Raw genomic sequence first — 21,350 nt, 5'->3', positions numbered from 1 at the left:
ACTGGACTAAATTTAAAACAAATAGCAGTTTGTATAACTCTTATTTTTTAATAAATATTCAAATTTAGCAGATTCTGTAAGGACTTTAGAGTACTTATCTGTAGTTTTGGTTGTGTTACAGTCAGTTGTGTTATTTGTTCAGGTGTAGTTCTGTGTTATGACCGCTGGGTGTCGCTGTTATTAAAGTCTCTCTTGTGTCTTCTTCAGCGCTCTTCACTCACATCTTTTTTTTTGTTTTTTTTTTTCGCTCTTCACTCACATCATCATCATCGCGTGTGTTTTATTTTGTGTCTTTTCTGATTCTGCTGGCTGTGATTTCTGATCTCATTGATCCAAAGTGCTGCTGAGGTTCTGATCATGATGTCAATGAGATTCATCGGCGGATTTGTGTTCGGTTCTGTCGTTAGTACCGGATCATGTATCGCGGCTCTGAAACTTTATAAACACGAGCAGAAAGAAACAGAGAGCGGTAACTTCACAGTCATACAAACTCAATAACACTACATATAATATACGATTAAGTAAATAAAATGAGTACAAATATTGTAGCGTACAGAAGGTAAAAGCCGAAATAAAATAAACATAGGGTAACAAAATGTATTGTTATTATTAAATGCAAATGAATGATGTTTTGTGCGCATGTCTGATCTCCAGTGAACTCAACACACGAGATCATCCAACGATTCGGTCTGCCTCAAACCGGTGCTGAGATCAGATACTACATCAATCACATTCTGTCATATGATCAGACCCGCCGCATACCCAGATGGGTAGCAGAACACCTGTCCGATCAGAGGCTGTTGGGTGAGTTAGTTAGTTAAGTCTGATCTCTAAATGTGTCTGATCTCTGTACAGTGATGTCATTCTGATTCTGGTTCCCCGGCAGGTAAAGCCGACAGAAAACACTGCAAATTCAAACCGGACCCGAACATCCCGGAAGTGTTCACGGCGAGGAATGAAGATTATCTGCGCAGCGGCTGGTCACGAGGACACATGGCGCCCGCCGGTGACAACAAAATCTCCGAGGTGATGTCCACTCACATCTATAAAGTCATTATACTGAAGACTTATAAAATATATAAACATCAATTAAACCAACTGATAATGTGTTTAAATCCCAGTTAAATCCCACTGGTGTAAAACCCAAAACACACACTACACTAAAAGACTGTGACAAACTGTCGTTGAGTTTGTTCAATCATTTTTACTCAAATCCTCATGAGAATGCATGTATAACCGATCTACACAGCAATGAGTTCTGCTTTGAGTTTGATGAATGAAGCTCAATGTTTGTGATCATCTTAGAAATGACAATGTTTTATTTAGTACACTTGATATTAAAGGTCAAAAGTTTTGCACATTGTGTACTCTGATAATGTCATATGTATATATCGAATTTATTAATAGTGAATATATTATATATATTTTTATTTCCTCACTTGACAGCAAGCGATGGCCGAAACGTTTTATCTGTCCAATATCGTCCCACAGAACTATGAGAACAACGCTGGCTTCTGGAACAGGTTTGTGTTTACTGTACACATTTCAGGGCCGTTCACATTATAACTATAAAATATTGTTTAAAAAATGTTTTATAATAAAGAGAAAAGCAGAGTTGACAACACAACTACAATGATAAAGATACAATGAACGATATCATTGGCATCACTTTCTGAGTGATTTTTTTCCCAACTGATGAACGATAAACCAATGACAGCCAATCAAATCTATTTGAACTTGAAGTGCATTTAAAAATGACAGATGACACGATGAAGAAGCTCATTGGTGAGGTCCATAACATAAAATAATCTCAGGTATGCAGCGCTGATGCAGTGATGTGAAATTCACTACGTAATACTTCCTATTCACAAACTAAGATGTGATCCTGGATCAATGTTTTAATCAAAGAAACCCCCTTAACTCAAACCCTAACCATTTTTACCACTAAGATTAGTGTGAATAGTTTGAAAATTATGTTTTTAAAGCCCCTAACCTAATCCTACATCTAACAATCTGCCAATTCCTCCAGAAAACAGCGTGAGGCGCACTTAAGAGCTTACTTTTATTGCAGACAGAAATCTTTTTGATTCGTTTATTGCACAAATAATGGACGTTATCTCTTTGTGGCAGCGCAGTAAAAGAATTTAAAATTCATGTAGTATTTTCATTTGAATAAAAAACAGGGGACCCCCTAATTTATGCAATACTTATAGGAGGTCCAGGACCCCCCTTCAATCCGAACACTTCTTAGTTATGCGAAACACAGCATGTTGAGGACATCTGCTGGTTATAGCTGCTGTGTAAATGCAACAAAAACAGCTTATACATTTAATGACATGTGAACAATTACAAACGTTTTAGTAAAGGTAAATATGCAGTATTAGTTAATGCCATTGAAGGTAAATTACTTGTCTCATCTCTTCTCGTCTTGTCCGATCTGTTCTCATCTTATCTCTAGTCTCGTCTCATGTCTGGTCTGGTCTTGTCTCATCTTGTCTGGTCTCATCTCATCTCTGGTCTCGTCTCATCTCTGGTCTTGTTTTATCTCTGGTCTGGTCTCATCTCATCTCCGGTCTCATCTTGTCTAGTCTTGTCACATCTCTTCCCGTCTTGTCTCGTTTATCTTATCTCGTCTCATCTCTGGTCTTATCTTATCTCATCTCTGATCTCGTCTTGTCTCATCTCATTTCATCTTTTGCCATCTCGTCTCTCTGCATATAGTTATCATTAAGATGTGAACGGTCCTTTACAGGCTTTATGTGTGTGTTTGTATTCATCTGATTTAAACTGATGTTTTGTAAGGTTGGAGATGTTCTGCAGAGATCTCACACAGAAGTTTGGTGATGTATGGATCGTGTCTGGACCTCTACACCTGCCACAGGTGGATGAGAACGGCAAGAAAACCGTCTCTTATCAGGTGACGTTTCTGACCTTTTTGCCTCTTTTATTTTGTCTCTACTTAAATATTTTTCATGAACTTTCAATCAAATGTCTTGCACCTAAAAGCTTCAAATGAGTTTTTAACCTCTTAATGAATATTTATTCAACAAGATTAAACGGATAGTGGAGGACACAAACAACCTACAATGTTATTTGATTCATCTCAATAATAATCCAGTAGGTGGCGCTCCTGCACTTTCTCTATTTAGTGACCAGCAGAGAACAGAGTTAAAAATCAGTTCAGCACAAACACACATGTACTCCAAAAATCACATCACTTATGCTTTTATATAATAGAAATAATATAAGAATATTAGTTCTGTTGTAAATGTTAGAGATGTTATAGTCAGTGATTTAGTTTGAATCAGGTTATAATTCATCGTCTGAAGGTTGATTTGATGTCAATGATCTCAGACAGCTCTGAACTCTTACTAATGAACTGAGACAGAAGCTACTTTACCTCCATCTAAACACACAGTGGGAGTCTCCGGGCGAACGTGTCTTATCTGAATATGCCGAGCAGAATCTCTTGGGAATTTAGAAAATAGCTACTGCGCTCAAATCTAATATTGCTTTGTCATTTTGTCATCTGTGGTTTAAGTTGCTGATGGATGTGATAACGGTGCTGTAACTCTTTGGTTTGGTGGGTTTGTTTTCTGCTGTCTGATTGGCTCACTCGAGATAAGAGGGTAACGGCTCGTTCCAGCAGGAATAGATGGGCCGTAATGGCAGTGTCTGATTGCAGCCGATCTCTGATTGGTGCTTTACTCTCTGTAACTCCGCCCCATCACTCTTGTCATTTATTTCACAGCAGCTCCTGTGACACTCAATAGAGACACTTACATCAAGAAAACACAGCTCAGAAAACACTTAAAGGACGTGCCCCCCCCCCCCCAAAAAAAAGACTCTTCTGTCATTATTTCTTCACCTTAGATCATTACAGACTTCTTTCTCTAATCACACAAAATGTACCTGCCCTTTAAGAATGGTTTTATTAAACTCTTTAAGGTCACATGAATAAATGAAAGATGATCTCATTATGCTATAATATTATTTTATAAGTGGTCTTGTTATGTGTAATAATTTTGTATATTGTGTATCAGCGGATATGTTTGTGTGTGTGAGTCTTGATGCAGGAGTTTTTGACAGGAAACACTCGCTGACATTTGAAATTCACATTTCACAGCTGATCGGAGAAGACGACGTCGCTGTTCCCACTCACCTCTACAAAGTGGTTCTCGTTCAGATAGAGTCGTCTGAGGATTTGTTGGCTCTCGGGGCGTTTGTGGTTCCTAACGTTCCCATTGGCTTTGACCGTCACCTGACTGAGTTTCAGGTTAGTCTGTCTGATTTAGAGCGGATGTCCGGCCTGACGTTTTTCCCTAAAATGGAAAAAGCCAAAGAGTTGAAGAACTTGTGTGAGGTGGACTCCTGTCAGCTGATGGACTTTAAACGCTTCACACTTTACCTCACCGGCCGGAAAGTGTCGAGTGCCCGAACGCTTCCACGACTGGAGAAAGTGATGGAGGAGCTGAGAGAGAAAGGTATCACATCTGATGATTATCTGAAAAATCTGTACCTGGAGAAGAAACAAGAACTTCTGCAGAAAGAGAAATCTGAGAAGCCTTGAGCTTTCTTTCTTTACTTAATTTAAAGTATTTCTCTGTAGGTTTTGGATTTTTTTTACCTGATTTGTTTTACCAGAAAGTGTTACTGGTCTGGGGTTACTACTTCGACCTTTTTATATCTCTACTAAACCAAAGCTTTGAAACTTGAAACACTACCCTGTCTGTGTTAACGCTACTGTCATTAAAGCTTTTATTCATCACTTGTTGTCTGTACAGTCAATCGTTTATTAGAGTTTACAGAGTGATAATCGTGTCCACTCGACTGTGCATTAAACCAGTCAGTTTGCTTAAATCTCAATTATTTCACAGGAGAAGATTTTGTAAGCACAATGTTTTCATTTTAACCCATTTATTAGAAGCAAGATTGATGTTTGATTGATGAGTCTGGTCTCTGTATAAATGCTACATGAAGGGTTGTGTGTGTGTGTGTGTGTGTGTGTGTGTGTGTTTGTTTGTTTTGTTGTTAGTTTTGGATCTGATCTTAAATCAGTGACTTCAGTGATCAGACTGTTGTCTTCACACATCAATGTGTGCCATCAGAGGTCTCTCGTTTTATCTTGTCTAGTCTCATCTGTTCTCATTTCGTCTTGTCTTGTCTCATCTTGTCTCTTCTCATCTTGTCTCATTTCATCTTGTCTTGTATCATCTTGTCTCTTTTCATCTCATCTTGTCTCGTCTCATTTCATCTTGTCTCTTCTCATCTTGTCTGGTCTCATTTCATCTCGTCTCGTCTCATCTTGTCTCGTCTCATTTAATCTTGTCCGGGCTTGTCTCATCTTGTCTGGTCTCATTTCATCTTGTCTCATTTTGTCTGGTCTCGTTTCATCTTGTCTTGTCTCGACTCATTTCATCTTGTCTAATTTTGTCTGGTCTCATCTTCTCTCATCTCATTTCATCTTGTCTCGTCTCGTCTTATCACTTCTCATCTTGTCTGGTCTGGTCTTGTCTCATCTTTAGTCTCATCTTGTCTTGTATCAATTAATCTTGTCTAGTTTCATCTGGTCTCTTCTCATTCTCATCTTCTCTCGTCTTATGTTGTCTTGCCTTGTCTCGTTTCATTTTGTCTGCTCTTGTCTCGTCTTGTCTCATTTAACCTGGTCTTGTCTCGTCTTGCCTCGTCTTATCTTGTGTCATCTCTTGTCTAGTCTCATCTTGTCTCATCTTGTCTCATGTTGTCTTGCCTTGTCTCGTCTCATTTTGTGTAGTCTTGTCTTGTCTCATCTTTTCTCATATTTTTCTTATCTCTTGTCTCATCTAGTCTAGTCTCATCTAATCTGGTCTTGTCTCGTCTTGTGTAGTTTCATCTAGTCTCTTCTCATTCTCATCTTCTCTTGTCTCATGTTGTCTTGCCTTGTCTCGTCTCATTTTCTGTAGTCTTGTCTCATCTTTTCTCATATTTTTCTTATTTCTTGTCTCATCTAGTCTAGTCTCATCTAATCTGGTCTTGTCTCGTCTTGTGTAGTTTCATCTAGTCTCTTCTCATTCTCATCTTCTGTTGTCTCATGTTGTCTTGCCTTGTCTCGTCTCATTTTCTGTAGTCTTGTCTCATCTTTTCTCATATTTTTCTTATCTCTTGTCTCATCTAGTCTAGTCTCATTTAATCTGGTCTTGTCTCGTCTTGTCTAGTTTCATCTCGTCTCTTCTCATTCTCACCTCATATGATCTTGTCTCATCTTGTCAAGTCTCACCTCGCCCTGTCTCATCTTATCTTGTCTAGTCTCATCTCATTTGGTCTCAACTCACCTCATATTGTCTCTGGTCTCATCATCTTTGGTCTTGCCTCATTTCATCTTGTGCCATCTCGTCTCTCCGCAGCTGCACTGAGGTTCCTGACAAACGTCTTGTGTAATTGCATCATGTGTAATTGCAGCGCAGTAATACACAGGAGAAATTATGAGCAGATCTTCAAGCGCGCTGCAGATGTGAGGGTTTAGATTTAGTTTGAGTAAAAGTGCTGCTGTATCAGCCAAAATCAACATACTGTACACCTCATTAACTAACAGGTTAGCAGCTCCTTCAGTGTCTTCATAAACATGTCAGCTCATAATCTGTGCTCTGGTAACATCAATGATTATTGTGGTCATGTGATCTCATTCACTAAAGGTCAGAGGTCAGGTGATTGTTAAACGGTTAGAAATGACTGACCTCTAGACCAATGTCAGACCCTCTTAAATTGATTTATTTAACCTACAGTATTTGAACCTTTATAAAGGTCATTCAGAGACATCTTCAGCTGTTAACCAAAATAAATTTTCAACAATAACAGCGATCAAATCCTCATCTAATGCTGAAGTAACCGTAAGATCAGAACACAAAGACACTGTGTCTCTGAACTGTTAACATCACAGTAAATGTAAACACACAGCTAGATAGACTTGTCATAGAAACTCATAAATCAGTTTTCTAAAGAGATGAAGTGAAGAGCGTTTGCTTACGGTGCAGAAGTCGTCACACGGTGAAGTTTCTCAGGGGTTCTTCAGTAGTGATGCTGAAACAGGGGCATTTATTTGCTCATTTGAAATATCTGGGGCAGTTGTGCACAGAGCCCTGATTCATATCTGTCTTCTTTTATATAACATTACATTACATTCCTTTAATGCATGCATTAAACACAGCTCTTGATTCATTTGTTAATGTTTTCCATTGGTTAGAAAGTGAAGATGTCATCTGTGATCACAAAGCAAACAGACAAACATCTTCATCTGTGTGTGATCTTATCATCATCATCATCATCTATGTTCAGATATGATGATGTGTTATGCTCTTCAATCACACAAATACATCTCAACCTTTCAACACAAGCTGCATTTGGAAAGCACAAGACTTCAGGTTCACCTGAAACACTTCATCATCTCTGTGAATAAGCTTACTTATGTATTCATATTTAGGTCAGATCTTTGCGTCCAGGGAATGTAAATGAACGGATACATAATAGATTCATTTGTTGGATTTATTTTGCAGAATTACTCCAAGCCCGGTCCAGATAAATCATACGGAGGGCTGAAGAATCGCTCCTGTCTGTACGCTATCCTAACATTCAGACGCGTGTGTTGTTAACCCAGTTACACAGAGAGAGAAATACAGCTCCCATGATTCCTTTGGGTTATTTTCACTCTGGGCTGGCGTGACTCTGGAGCTGTGTCAGCGTTCTCAACAGAGCTGAGACAGTGATCAAGAGTCCAACGCTTTCTGCAAGCCACTCACATTCAAAGTTTGTTTGCCAACATGGCAATTTTACTAAGAAATTCCTTCCTCCAACAAAAATCTTTACAAAGACTTGCATGCTTTTCTGGAAGTCACCTTCCTATGGGGATGTGTGGGAACGCTGTGTTTTTCTCTTGCTTTGCAACTTTTATGTTCCAGAAATTAACCTTGATTTTTTTTGTACAAAGAGGGACGTGATTTTGAAGCAGTGCGATTGTGTTTGTTATTTCTTTAAAGAATATTTCTGTTTTAGCATTTTAAAAGGAATTTATTTTGAGACTGTCCTGATGTGTATTGAGCAGAAATCCAGAGACATTGCCTTAAACTACAAAACGTACAGCAGAGTTTTAGCAGAAGATTGTGGTGATATCAAATGATGAAAATCTTAAGCCCTATTAGTTTTACATCAGAGCTTCTCAGTGATTTTAGTCCCGTCCAAATGCTTCGTGTCAGTAAGATTACGGCAACTTTTCCCTTTTTTTAAAAAGGTCCGGAAAAATGACCTCAGGTAATACTAATCATGTGCAAAATGCGAATAGACCAGCTGTAAATATACACATAAATATTTCATTTCATTCCCAGCCGGCATTTCAACGTTGATTTACCATTGAATTAACGTCAAAGACAACATTAAATCAACATTGAATTACCTTTTGATTTTGCAAATTTAATCAACGTTGATATTGCGACGTTGTTTCAATGTTTCACTTTCAACATGGGCGAATTAAGGTCTTTGCGTCAACTGCAAATTACGTTGAAACATGCATTGATTGATTGACATCACATTTAGCATTGACCACCATTATATCAACATTGAACAATTATTTTAACCAAATTTCAACTTTAATTTTTAAGGATTTTATCAGCCTGATCTCACAAATTTCTGTGGGATAGTCACAGAAGTTTTTGCTAATTTTTCCGTGGCATTCTCACGGATTGGTTACTTACCTGTTTTGTCCAATTTTCTTACCATTATCGCTTCAGTTAAGGGTTAGATTTACAAAAATCTTACCCAAACCCAACTCTAACCCCAACGCCAGGCGAAAATTGTTAAGAAAATATTCAAGAATAAATCAGAAAAAATAGTCTAAAGCAATAGTTAAAGTGACATACTAACGCAAACACAATCTAACCCTAAACCGAAGCGAAAATGGTTTGAAAGTAGGAAAAAGCAGTTGAGTAACCAATTCCGTAATGGAACTTTGTGAGATCACGTTGCATTTTATTAACCTTTTGCAAGTGTTTAGCATTAACTGTTGTATCAACATTGAAACAAGAACTGACATTATTTCAACCACATTTCAACGTTAAAGGTGGTCATATGACTGCTGGGTTCACTTGTGTTCTAGGCGCTGGAACAAGTCGTCCATTATCTGTTTCAGTTTTACCCAAAATCTTCAGTTACTTTTGGACATTTTCTTACAAAATCTTTAATAAATGTGTTCCCATATTGTGTGGATATGCACCATGCCCTCAAACTGTTTCTGAAACTGACATTCTCCCCGAACCCAAATTAATCACAGTGTTTCATCAGTTTTTCTCATCTGGGTCATGTTGTGTGTTTGCATGTGATATCAGAAAAGCAATGTAATGTTCACGTGATGGCGCTGTTTAATCGAGTTACCTCAGACTTGTGAATGTTTTACCGAGTTTCTAATCCCGTGTGAATTGGTAATCAATATTACAGACGTCTGTGGTAAAGTTGCATTACTCCCATAAAACTAATCCTGTCCGAATAGTGCTTTAGACATCAGATAAATCTCATGTGAGGCTCAAGAGAAGCTGCTGATTTCTGTCAGATCTCATGATATCTTTTCTCTTTTCTTTTGGTTGTTTTGGTTTTGCTGTTATATCATGGAGATCATGTCACAGTGTGTCTGCAGTGAAGCAGGTGTATAATCCTCCGGCTGTGCAGACGGCTTGCATGCCACAGCACATTTTATCATGAAACGCTAGTGACATCACAGCTTCTGTCAAACATCATCTTTGGATGGTAAATTTACTCAGTACTTTACTCAAAAATACAAAAATATAACGTAGTAGTATAAAACATTAAAGCTCTTCTGCAGTGATCTCGTGCATGTGTCCGTTCAGTCGTGGAGCGTCTGATGTCCTCAAAAGACCTTCTGCTGATGAAGAGTCATCTCCTCTGAGACCTGCTGGCCTTCAAGTGTCCGCTCTTATTAGTTAAAGGATCGTGTGATTTAGTGAGATGAATTATTAAAGAAAACTAAAGTCAATGGGAATGTTATTAATCTGATCAAGTGCTGTTTAATATTAATGTTCAGCTGCCGTTCATACTAAAGTTTAGTATAAAAATGCTATTCTCTTTTAAATGTGTATGGTAATATCTGATGTGCAGAGTCAAAGATTCTTGACTAACCTTGAACATTGCTTGAAATTATAGCTTTGAATTAAAAATGTATGTACATTTATTTATTTTTAGGATGATTTGGAGCAAATAATGAAGATGAAACAGTCAGGCAGAATAAACCTACATATAAACATCAGTACGGTTTAAAATCCTCTCGAGAAGATCGTGTGTGAGATCTGGATCAGATTAGACACACCTGTGATCAAAGGTAAATATTTTTAAAAGGATTTTTGATCAGTGGTTGCCATACTAGGCTATATGTTTTATTCTAGTATGTTTATATGCTTCATACAGTATAATATAATAGATAACAATATACATTTAAATCAGTGGATCTTACGCACTGTCCACAATAATATTTACCAATTACAATTTATACACTATAAAGTATTATAGAGCTTGGCACAACTAGAAATATGTCTAGCCTATTTGTATAAAAAAAGAAATATCTTGATTTTAAGATGTTTTCTTTTAGATTAAGATGTTTCACTAAATCACGACAACACTACAATCTTACTTATTCAGGTCACAAACAATGCACGCCCTACTGAAAAAAACCCCAACTAAAACCAGCATAAGCTAGTCTCCCAGCTTGGTATCATCTGTTTTCGGACACTTTTCTGGGATAGTTAGACTTAGCTAGTAAGGCTACCTTACAAAAATTTACCATGGTTTTATTGTGGTAAAAGTGTAGTAACCATGTTTTTTTGGTGTATTTTTACTACGCTAACCATGCTTTATCAATGTTTTTTTTTTAAACCATGGTTGTCAAACTCATGGTTATTTTGTGGTTCCCTGCTGAAAAAAACATATGTTGTGTTTTGGTTCTGGTTTGCCAGTGAACACCAGCTAATCCAGCATCAGCACCAGCATTAGCAGCACCAGCTACACCAGTACCAAACCAGCATTAGCACCAGCATCCCATGCCAGCAAGACCAGCATATGTTGTGTTTTGGTGCTGGTATGCTGGTGACCACCAGCTAAACCAGCATCAAACCAGCATAATTCCCATGCTGGTTTGATGCTGTTTTTTTCAGCAGGGTTACCATGTTTAACTGTAGTAAAACCATGGTTAATTTTATAAGGAAAAGCCTGGCAAAGCTGGTGGGTTAGCTGGTCTTCCAGCCCTTACGAAAATTAACCATGGTTTTACTATAGTTAAAAAAACATGGTTACTGTAGTAAAAACCATGGTTTTCAAAAAACATTGTTAAACCATTGTTAGTGTAGTAAAGCTATGGTTTTGCTGATAGTAATCAATACACCAAAAACACTTTTACCACTAAAAAGGATCATTTTAAACCAGCTATACTGCCACCTTAAACCAGCTTACGCTGGTCTTAGCTGGATTTTTCAGTTTAATACTAAGTGTTAAAGGTTGAAATATGAATCATAATAATCATGTTGTTTGATTGTGAGTTTGTGTATAAAGTCTGCTGGTGTGAATGTAAAACAGGTCAGCGGTGTCTTGTTGAGGAAACATCATCTTTTACTGCTTTTCTTGCTGCGCACGACAGTTTCGCCCAATTAAATTGATGTATGGAGCTCGTGAGCGCGCACCTGCTGTACATTGTCTGATTTGTGACGCTCGCGCCCGCCGCTGCGGTGTGGACGCGCTCGTTAATTCAGCTGAACGCATGAGTCACCGAATGACGCTCGGCAACGCGTTTTACTGAAACGTGATGGACGCGTGCGTGAGGTTTAAAAACGATGAGCGCGCACTTGTGTGTTCCTGCTGGGTTTTACCTGAAACTCATTAGAAACGCGAATGACCCCGCGCGCAATTACGCGGGAATGTTTGATACATTACATCTATATTATCTGTGTGTGTGTGTGTGTGTGTGTGTGTGTGTGTGTGTGTGTGTGTGTGTGTGTGTGTTTATGCTGAAGTCTTCATTCAGAGGGTCACCTGCTGTCCTCCGGGAGTACAAACTCATCTTCTGCTGGTATCCAGGGACCTCATCAGGACCTGCTGCCATGGTAACCCCCATACACCAAACAGCATCCTCACAGGTCACCAATGTACATGCAGGAACACAGATACTCTTTAAACTCATCATTATTTACATACTGTATGTCTGTTAACCCTTATAGATTTAAAGAGACAGGTCACCCATTTTATATTACTAAAACATAACTTAACATACGATTGTACTCATATTTCAGAGTTGTGTGACAGACAATATGAAAGTACTTCTTTAGCTTTCTGAAGCCATTTACTGTATTTATTGGACAAAACTCGCTATTGTTTTTTAATGCGTTATAATGCTCTCAGAGATTTCAAGATTTTTATTGTCATGGGTATAGGCACAATGCAAATCTTATTTTGCTTTTACCTCACGAGAACAAGCGTAACAGGGCAGCAAACAATTACAAAAAAAGTAAAGACATTTTAATTAAAAAGTTCACTTTAGAATAAAAGTAAGAAGTACAATAAAAAGGTAAAATCCCTAAATAGTGCAAACTATTTACTTGTATTAAATGAAGATATTTATTTTAGACATTTTAGTGGCAACACTGCAGTGCAATTATGCAAATAAAGTGAGAGTATTTTTAAAGTGATAAGTGGAGATAAAGTGACATGTACTAAAGCTTCCTGAGTGCTTACATTTAACACATTTAGCAACTTTAACATCACTGTGAAATGCTCTTGATAATATTTTAGGTTTGGTTCATTCAGTCTTATAGATGCTGTTAGTCTCTTATAACTTCCGAATCAGAGTATTTTAACGTTTTAACACAATGTGCAAAGTATTAATCGAATCAATCTTGTTCTCTCATGATTTTCTGTTAATATTTTTTTATGGACAGTGTCAATCACATCATTCCTTTACAAATACAATAAATGATTAATAAAATGATTGCATATAATACAATACACATCTGAGCTATGAAAGCTTTAACATCAAGATCACTGAACCTATTTACTGTTAAACACACACAGATCCAAGTTACACATGCTGATGATGGTAAACACGTCTGATACGTGTCTAATAAACTGAAAGTCCTCATCTTTAATATAATGTAGGATAGATAATGTGTGAGAGGTTTTATTTTTGTTAGTGATTCTCGATAGAGACCTGAGAGTGAACTTCTGTAGTCATGTAAGGGTTAATGTAAAGTTTTCTGTGTGGTTTGTAATGAAGATGATGATCTCAGGTCATGACGCGCTCACGTTGAACTAAACCAGCAGACTCAGTGTTGTAATCTGAGCGTGCAGGTCTTATGTGACCTCATGTTATATAACACAGTATGTTCTGGTACATTAATGCCCTTACAGTCAAGTCGCTCTGTGCTTTATCACTGCAGTCTTCTCACATATCATTTGTGTCACGTTTGTTTAAACGAGTTCATATTTTATCTAGTTTTCCTGTAAATGTATATTTAATATATGTTTATAAAGCATCATCATCATGCTGATATCATGTATCGTTTATTCATGATATCTAACACAAAGCTATCAGTTTCACAGAGCTTCTCTATCACTGTACAGTAGAACTGATCAGTGTTGGGCAGTAGTTAAGAGTAACTAGTTACTGCAATAAAATTACTTTCCCTGGTAACTAGTACACTGTAAATGTTTTTGCTGTAGTTATGCAGCTGTTTTACAGTAACTTACTGTAGATTTTGTTCAATTAACATTAACAAGTCTTCATCTTTACAGAATAAAACTATAAAATAACAGACTCATGCAAAGCATTCTGGGAACCAGAAATCATCATCAACCTTTTTCAGTTTTTTCCTTTAGATTGAGTTTCCCTGAATGATAAAGTCAGCAATAGATGTAGACGTGTAAGGGGTGGGGCCTCCTGTTTGACCAATGATTGACAGGGTGCAGGACAGAAAGAGAAACTGTTTGGAGATTCTGTTTTAGGCCCAAGTGATGTCATCTGAAAGGCAAATTTATGAAATACATTCTCAGACGAGTCTCTCACTTCAAGGCCTTTGCATCTGTGCAGTTCATCATTTTATAAACTGTACCAAGGTAAAGTCCTTTCTCATGAATATTAATTTAATCAATGTTACAGGACGGTGTAGTAATATCACCAAGTATGAGGATGAGCTTATTAATATTTACGAGTTTAGTCTTTATCATATTGTTGAAATGGTAAATGTGATTTCAACAAGTAAGATGTGATCCTGGATCAACACCATTGTTAATCCTTGATCAACATTTTCATTAACCAATCAGATTGCAGGATTAAGATTAGTGTGCATGTTAGATTTAAGTTTAGGATTGGGTTAGGGGCTTTTAAGAAATACTCCTCAAACTATTATTTCACACTAATTTGAGGGTTTAAAATGGTTAGGGTTTGAGTTAAGGGTAAGTTGGGGTATCTTTGATTAAAACAAAAAATGTTGATCCTGGATCAATCTTACTTGGTGAAATCAAGGCGATCGTCAATAGGGATTTTTACACTGCACTTAACCCCAGGTTAAGCGTTTAATTTAGAAGTGGGGTCACTGAAATGAACCATGTGTTATAAAAGTGTATGGGGAAAGATACTAATACTAATGTCTTTGTGTCATTGTTCAAAATGGTCCACAAGTGTGTGTTTTAACAGAGGTTGTGACAATATCATTTTAGGGTTACCTCACATGTACTCTTGATGATGCAAAAATGTTGTGGATGAATAATTGAAACGAAAGACAAGGTCATAAAGAGATTTATTCCTATTGTTCATTTGACTATTGATATACATGATGATCTTATTGACAACAACGTTGTTTCAAAAAGTGAGCATTCCTTTACGACATGTGACACGTCCTCATGACGAGAACTACAGCGGACAATTTATAAGTTTTCATTTTTAAACTAGCAAACAAATAAAGATGTACAAATCTCAAATCTCACTTGGAGAAAAAATCTCCTACAGCTGCATGCAAACCCTAATGTGTGAATAAATGAAAGAAACAAAATGATTCAAGGGCTGAACTATCTGATGTTTAATTATAAGGGATCCTGAGGATTAATGTGTCAGGTCTCAGGAAACTGACCTAGGATCTGTGTGGTACTGGATAATGGATTTTAACCTCTGGAAACCTGATCCCAGATCAGCTGTTTAACACACTGTCATCACACCTCACAGAGAGCACAAATCTCCAACAGGGTGATCGCTAGATATTTTTCTTACAAAAAAAGTGTAAATAAAAAATAGCCGATAAATACAGGAAAATCTACAATTATAAAATACACGCTTCAAGATTACTGAGATTTGTACATTACATACATGTATATATCTATATATGTATAATATATATAAAGCATAGATAAAATATGCCTTTAATTATTATTATAATATCTGACAAATGCTCTTGTATTGCACAAATTATTCTTGTTCTGAAACAAACAGTAGATAGAAAAATGTCCCTGTGCTTCATTGTGGTTGATAAATCCATACTGCATGAATCATATTTACAACTTTACCACCAATGCACAAAATATAAAGAAAGAATTAATGAATGGATGAGAAAAAGACACGAGGTACTTTGGATTTATTCTTCAGAAGTGAGATTTATGTTTAAAAGTTTGATGTCATAATGAAAATGTTCTCCATAAGTTTGGTGTGAAGAGTTTGTGCAGTAAATGATTGTGTGTTTGTGTGCGACTCACATGAAGACCTTTAGAAGTCCTCACCTATAAACAAGAAGACATTCCTGACATCCACATGGATGCTTTAAAGAAACTTTTATCATGTTTTACACAAGACTCTAAATTTATGACATGTGATTTTGAGTGTTTTGCATGCATGGATTAATTTTTCATGTGCCTCTTAACACACTAATCATTAATGTAAGATTATTTTGCAATCAGGCTCTGTTCCAAACTGTAGTGAGCTGCCTATCTAGGGCACAAGTGTGCTCATAATGCAAAAGCAATCCAGCATGAAGTGTGTAAAGTCGTGCAATACATTCGCCAAATTCCAATTTTGTGTGCAAATGATACTCCAGTCCATCCTATTCACTTAGTATGCTGCATTTTTTCGTGTTGTTTTATGTATTGGTTTCTCATTATTTTTCTGTTTTTTAAATCATTGTTGCTTGGGTTTGGGGTTAGATTTGGGATTTGCTTTAGGATGTCATTTTATGTAAAAAAAAGTATATGTTTTGACGTATGTATTGCATGACTTTTTACACTGCGTGCTATTTATATGCAAATGATGAGAATGGGCTGTGTGCAAAAGACATGAAGAAACCTTCACTTATTTAAAAATCTCCCTCATCCAACTGAGATCAAATTAAATAAATAAAATGCATAAATGAAACATTTATTGTTAGCGGTGTAACCAGGGCCGCCTTAACCTAATGTGAGGCCCCGGGGCTAAGAGGTTTTGTAGGCCCCCCTTCCCATCGATTTATAGTCTCTTTTTTTAAGTGTATAGGTAATCTACATCACAAAATGCATTAGTTTCTTTCGAGACATACAACAGTGAGTTTTCCCTCTTTGAGACAGAAAACACCACAATATTGTTATTAACATATCACTGAGCCCACTTGAGCATAAACACAAGACACTTTATTTAACAACCACACACAGCAACATGTGGTGATAATAAAACCAAAATGTGTGAAAGTATATATGTTTATAAGCTTTATGTTTATATAGTTTTTGGAATATAATTTGCAGAAAATTGCCACTCACTAACTAAATGCTCACCACAGTTTTAAAAATATAATAAGTTAAAGTTAGTTTTAAAGTGAAAATGCATTAATGATAACAAAAGATAAGTCTTTATAGACAGAATCTTGTTAAATGCATTAATGATAACAAAAGCTAAGTCTTTATAGACAGAATCTTGTTTTTTAATCATTTATTTATTTTGTAGGCTATTGAAGATAAAGTATGCATTGTATTTAGTATTTATGCATACATAAGCATGTAAAACGACCAAGTATGAATATGCACAAGACAGACAGGGAACATACCTGTATAACATCTTTAGATAGTGAGATTATAATGGTGCTATCAGGGGATGATCATTTGAGATGGTTTTGTCGCTCTTTACTTTCTTAGACTTGCACCTTTACCGTTGCGTCTCCTTCTCTTCTTTCTACCAACAGATGTGTGTACTGTGAGCTGACGTCGCGTCAAACTACATCGCTCCAGCTGCGCACGCGTCACTGATATAAACGCGAGTAAACTTAAACTTTATAACAACTAACAGCATTTATGTGCGGGAACTCCTTTCTTAATTTAGCGGCACAGTTTCTTGTGCACGGGCCAGAGAGCTGAACCAGCACAGAGAGAGCGAACGAGCGAGCGCGCGCACGAAGAGAGAGAGAGAGAGAGCGAGCTGCACCTCACTAGTGCATTATGAAATTTCAGAAATTACTCTTTCATTTGTTGGTAGATTAGTTCCCGTTTCTCTGTCACACTCAGTCTAACGTGCAGGAATGTCAAGTTGACAACGCGCACTTAATAACATTACGCGGAATAAAAAATATGTTACGTCTGACATTTTAATTCACGTTAAGTTACAACGGACCAATCAGCAGTCATGTAACGTGCAATTAGAGTGATTGACAGAAAACCCGACAAGTTACAAAACAATATGACATTTTCAGCTCGTCATGAACGCAAACTTGGGAGGCCCTTGAACTTGGGAGGCCCCTGGGCTTCAGCCCAGGTAAGCCCGTGCATTAAGGCGGCCTTGGGTGTAACGATATATTGATCTAGAAATGGTATCTGCAAATAAAAGCAATTTTTTTATCGGACATCAGCCAATGATCAAGGCAGATTATATCCTGACAATAAAAATGGGTGGAAAATTAATCAGATGTTACATCATCACACTGCAAAAAATGCCTTTCTTAGTATTTTTGTCATTTTCAGTACAAATGTTTAATTGAGATGCATTTTCTGCAATGAACTAAGAAAATAAGTCTAGTTTTTAGACAAAAAAAACATAAAATTGAAATGAATTTGTCCCGGGCCCCTAAGGTGACATTAGAGTAAGATAAATGTAAAGTTTAGTTTCATGTGCTTACGTGAAACTATCATGTGCTCACGCGAAACCTTCATGTGAAGAATTTTTTTTAAAAGTTTAGTTTCACGTTTAGTTTTCATCTAAACGCGGTAGTTTCATGTGCGCACGCGGTAGGTTAACATGCGCATGCGAAAGTTTCACGTGAGCACGCGAAACTAAACTTTATTTCATATTTGCTCCATGTCCCCTTATGGGCTCCGTAAATTTGTGCCTAAAACATGCAGCAAAAAAAAAAATCTTCCATTGGGGCAAGAATTTTTTTTAAAACACTTGAATACATTTTTTTCTTATTTTCAGTACAAATATCTAAAACAATAAAATTAAGATGCATTTTCTTGATGAGCAAAATGACCTAAGAAAATAAGTCTAGTTTTTAGACAAAAAGATACAATTTAAGTGAATGTGTGTTTAAAACAAGGAAAAATATCTGCCAATAGGGTGTGAAAAAAATCTTGAAATAAGTTTTTTTTTCTTAAACACTTAATTCATTTTCTCACCCCATTAGTAGATCTTTTTTGCCCACTTCAAGCACAAATCCACTCAAATTGTATTTCTGTCCAAAAACCCAACTCCCTTTTCTAGGTCACTCTGGTCATCAAGAAAATACATCTTGATTTTAGAATTTTTTAGATATTTGTACTGAAGAGAAAAATACTAAATAAGAAAGTCATTTGTTTGCAGTTCATAAATGAAAGGAAGGAGTAAATGGACAACTATTAGTATCTGCAAAGAAAAATCGGTTCATCTCTATTTATTATAAATATATTCTGTAGTAAAGAATATCATAGTCATAAGTCCAATATAATTACAAATGGATTATGTGTTTTTATGAATGCTGTGCTGTTAGTTTAGTGTGAGTTTTTCATGGGTATACTGTATGTGTGATTGTTATATGGTGTCTAATGGATTGTACCTTATGTGGTCAGCTTTAGGTTTTGGAACAGAGCCGTGTGCGTCAGTAATTGTCGACTCCCTCAGCAGTGATCAGAAACTCAGAAGGGGGTCGAGCATCGCCTGTCTGGATGTCAAAGTGAATCTGATCTCAAGAGCGTCTGAATGAATCACATCAGGAAACTACAGAGACGTCTGTGAAAGTGAAGAAACGCGAGCTGCAGTTCACACAAACTCTATGACTCGCTTCACATCACACAGTGTTCATAATGATTTAAGTCAACAGCACATATAACTTCTGTATTATGATGACGTTTCTACATGAAACAGAAAACGTGACCTGCATGCTTTAATTCATCAGAGCGTAGCTGGATGGTGAAATGAAGCTGTTAGACAGATGCTGGAAATAAACAGGACTGTGAAAAAGACATTAAAAGGTTATCTTTGGATTTTGATGCAATGATAGATCATCAGAAAAGTACAGTGAGGATATAAATGAATAATGCAGAATGTTGTCGGAGGTTTACCTTCATGTCTTTACAACAATGCTCGTGATGTTCACATGAGTCTGATATCATTTCTGTTAGTTTTGTTTTAATGGACATAGATGTCTATCAGTGACAGTCATTTACATTTAGACAGAACTGTGCAAGTCTGTTTAAACCCAAATTAAGTGCCATTAAAAGTTTTTATATTTCAACTCAATAATATTTCATTAAACAAAAAAACAACCTATTAAATTTTCTGCTTATTATAAAACCAGAGCAACTTACAGAGAAACTGCAGTTCTGCTTGACTTTTATAAATGAGACTCGATGTGTTGAACATGTTAGTGTTGATCAGTTAAGTCACCAGCAAAGAAATGTTTGGTGAAATGATTTGGGTCATATAGTCAGGTCAAATGAAATATGCCGTCCTCAGCACGTCAGTCACTAAATGCAATGCAAGCAATCTCTAAAGTCAACACTGAGAGGGAGAAATGTCTTCATGTATTTATTGACCCTCCAGACTATAAAACTAATCGTATTGGATGAATAATGAGGGTTTGAGTCTGTAATCTTGTGTGTCCTGTAAATTACACGTGAGCTCTGTACATCTACACAGAGACATCTGACATCTTATTTACTCACCCGTCTCACTTAACACACACATACACTTTCAGTCTTAATGAAATATACAGAGGATTTCAATGATCGTATTATTATCGTAGACTGAAATCATTTACTAATGTAAACTCAAGCATAAATCAAATCACGGTGTCATAAAGTCTAGACAGGACTCCAGAGGTTTGCTTGCATCACATGTGATGTTATATTGGATTGGATTACAGTATCAGTCTTTTAAATGACGACAAGAAATCACAGTTTCTGCCAAAATAGATGAGTTATTTCCACCATTAACATGTTTTTCAGTGTTAATTCCCTCAATGTTTACTACGCTGTTACTGTAGAGTAGAAAAAATAACTGTAGTAATAGTAATGTGTGGGTCATAAGGGTCAGGTAAAGAAATTCTCACTTTATGTTCATTATGTTGTTTGCAATTTTGTAATTTGCATGATGCCCCCAAACCTTTGGCCTCACGTCATGAAAGCCACAACAATAAATTAAACTTAGAAATAAAAGTGAAGCTTGAAAACGAGGTGCGAAGAAATTTAGGATGGGAATTGACATCATTAAAAGAAAAGAAGGTCAAGCTGCTAAATCTAACGTTGGGACCGGTTCTCAAAAATAGCTGCTTTATAAATGTTGAAAATGTTTATCATTATCCTATCCACTGAAAAAAATGACTTTATTAGTGAGTATTTTGTCTTGTTTTCAGTAAAAATATCTAAATATTCTTAAATTAAGATGCATTTTCTTGATGGGCAAAATGACCCAAGAAAATAAGTCTAGTTTTTAGACAACAAATATACAATTTAGGCAAATTTGTGCTTAAGACAAGCAAAAAAAAAAAAAAAACTGACAATGGGGTGATACAATTTTGCTTGAATTAAGTGTTTAAGAAAAAATAAACCTTATTTCAAGATTTTTTTCGCACCTCATTGGCAGGTATGTTTGCTTGTTTTAAGCACAAATTCCCTTAAATTTGATATTTTTTGTATAGAAACTAGATTTATTTTCTTAGGTCATTTTGCTCATCAAGAAAATTCATCTTCAATTCATGCAAAAATGACTTTCTAAGTATTTTGTGTCTTGTTTTCAGTACAAATATATAAAAAAAATCTTAAATTAAGATGCATTTCTTGATGAGAAAAATGACCTAAGAAAATAAGTCGAGTATTTGAAGAAAAAATATCACATTTAAGTGAATTTGTGCTTAAAACAA

At 36.4% G+C, this 21,350-nt stretch overlaps 1 protein-coding gene and 1 long non-coding RNA gene across 2 annotated transcripts; both read left to right on the top strand.

The window, feature by feature from the left end:
* Positions 1-251: 251 nt before the first annotated feature.
* On the top strand, positions 252-4,768 carry LOC129426572 (nuclease EXOG, mitochondrial). Its single transcript, XM_055182981.2, has 6 exons — positions 252-469; positions 655-804; positions 887-1,026; positions 1,447-1,523; positions 2,803-2,917; positions 4,127-4,768. Exons 1-6 carry the CDS (start codon positions 358-360, stop codon positions 4,568-4,570), a joined length of 1,038 nt encoding a protein of 345 aa, XP_055038956.2. The 5' UTR covers positions 252-357; the 3' UTR covers positions 4,571-4,768.
* A 5,453-nt stretch (positions 4,769-10,221) lies between these two features.
* On the top strand, positions 10,222-19,702 carry LOC129425374 (uncharacterized). Its single transcript, XR_008638128.2, has 3 exons — positions 10,222-10,354; positions 12,036-12,125; positions 19,060-19,702. It is a non-coding gene; the product is annotated as an uncharacterized lncRNA (long non-coding RNA).
* The last annotated feature ends 1,648 nt before the right edge of the window (positions 19,703-21,350 follow it).

The sequence above is a fragment of the Misgurnus anguillicaudatus genome, chromosome 25, assembly GCF_027580225.2.
Source record: "Misgurnus anguillicaudatus chromosome 25, ASM2758022v2, whole genome shotgun sequence".
In the NCBI taxonomy this organism is placed as follows: Eukaryota; Metazoa; Chordata; class Actinopteri; order Cypriniformes; family Cobitidae; genus Misgurnus; species Misgurnus anguillicaudatus.
Note: the sequence above shows the minus strand (reverse complement) of the source record. Positions and strands in the feature narration are given on the sequence as shown.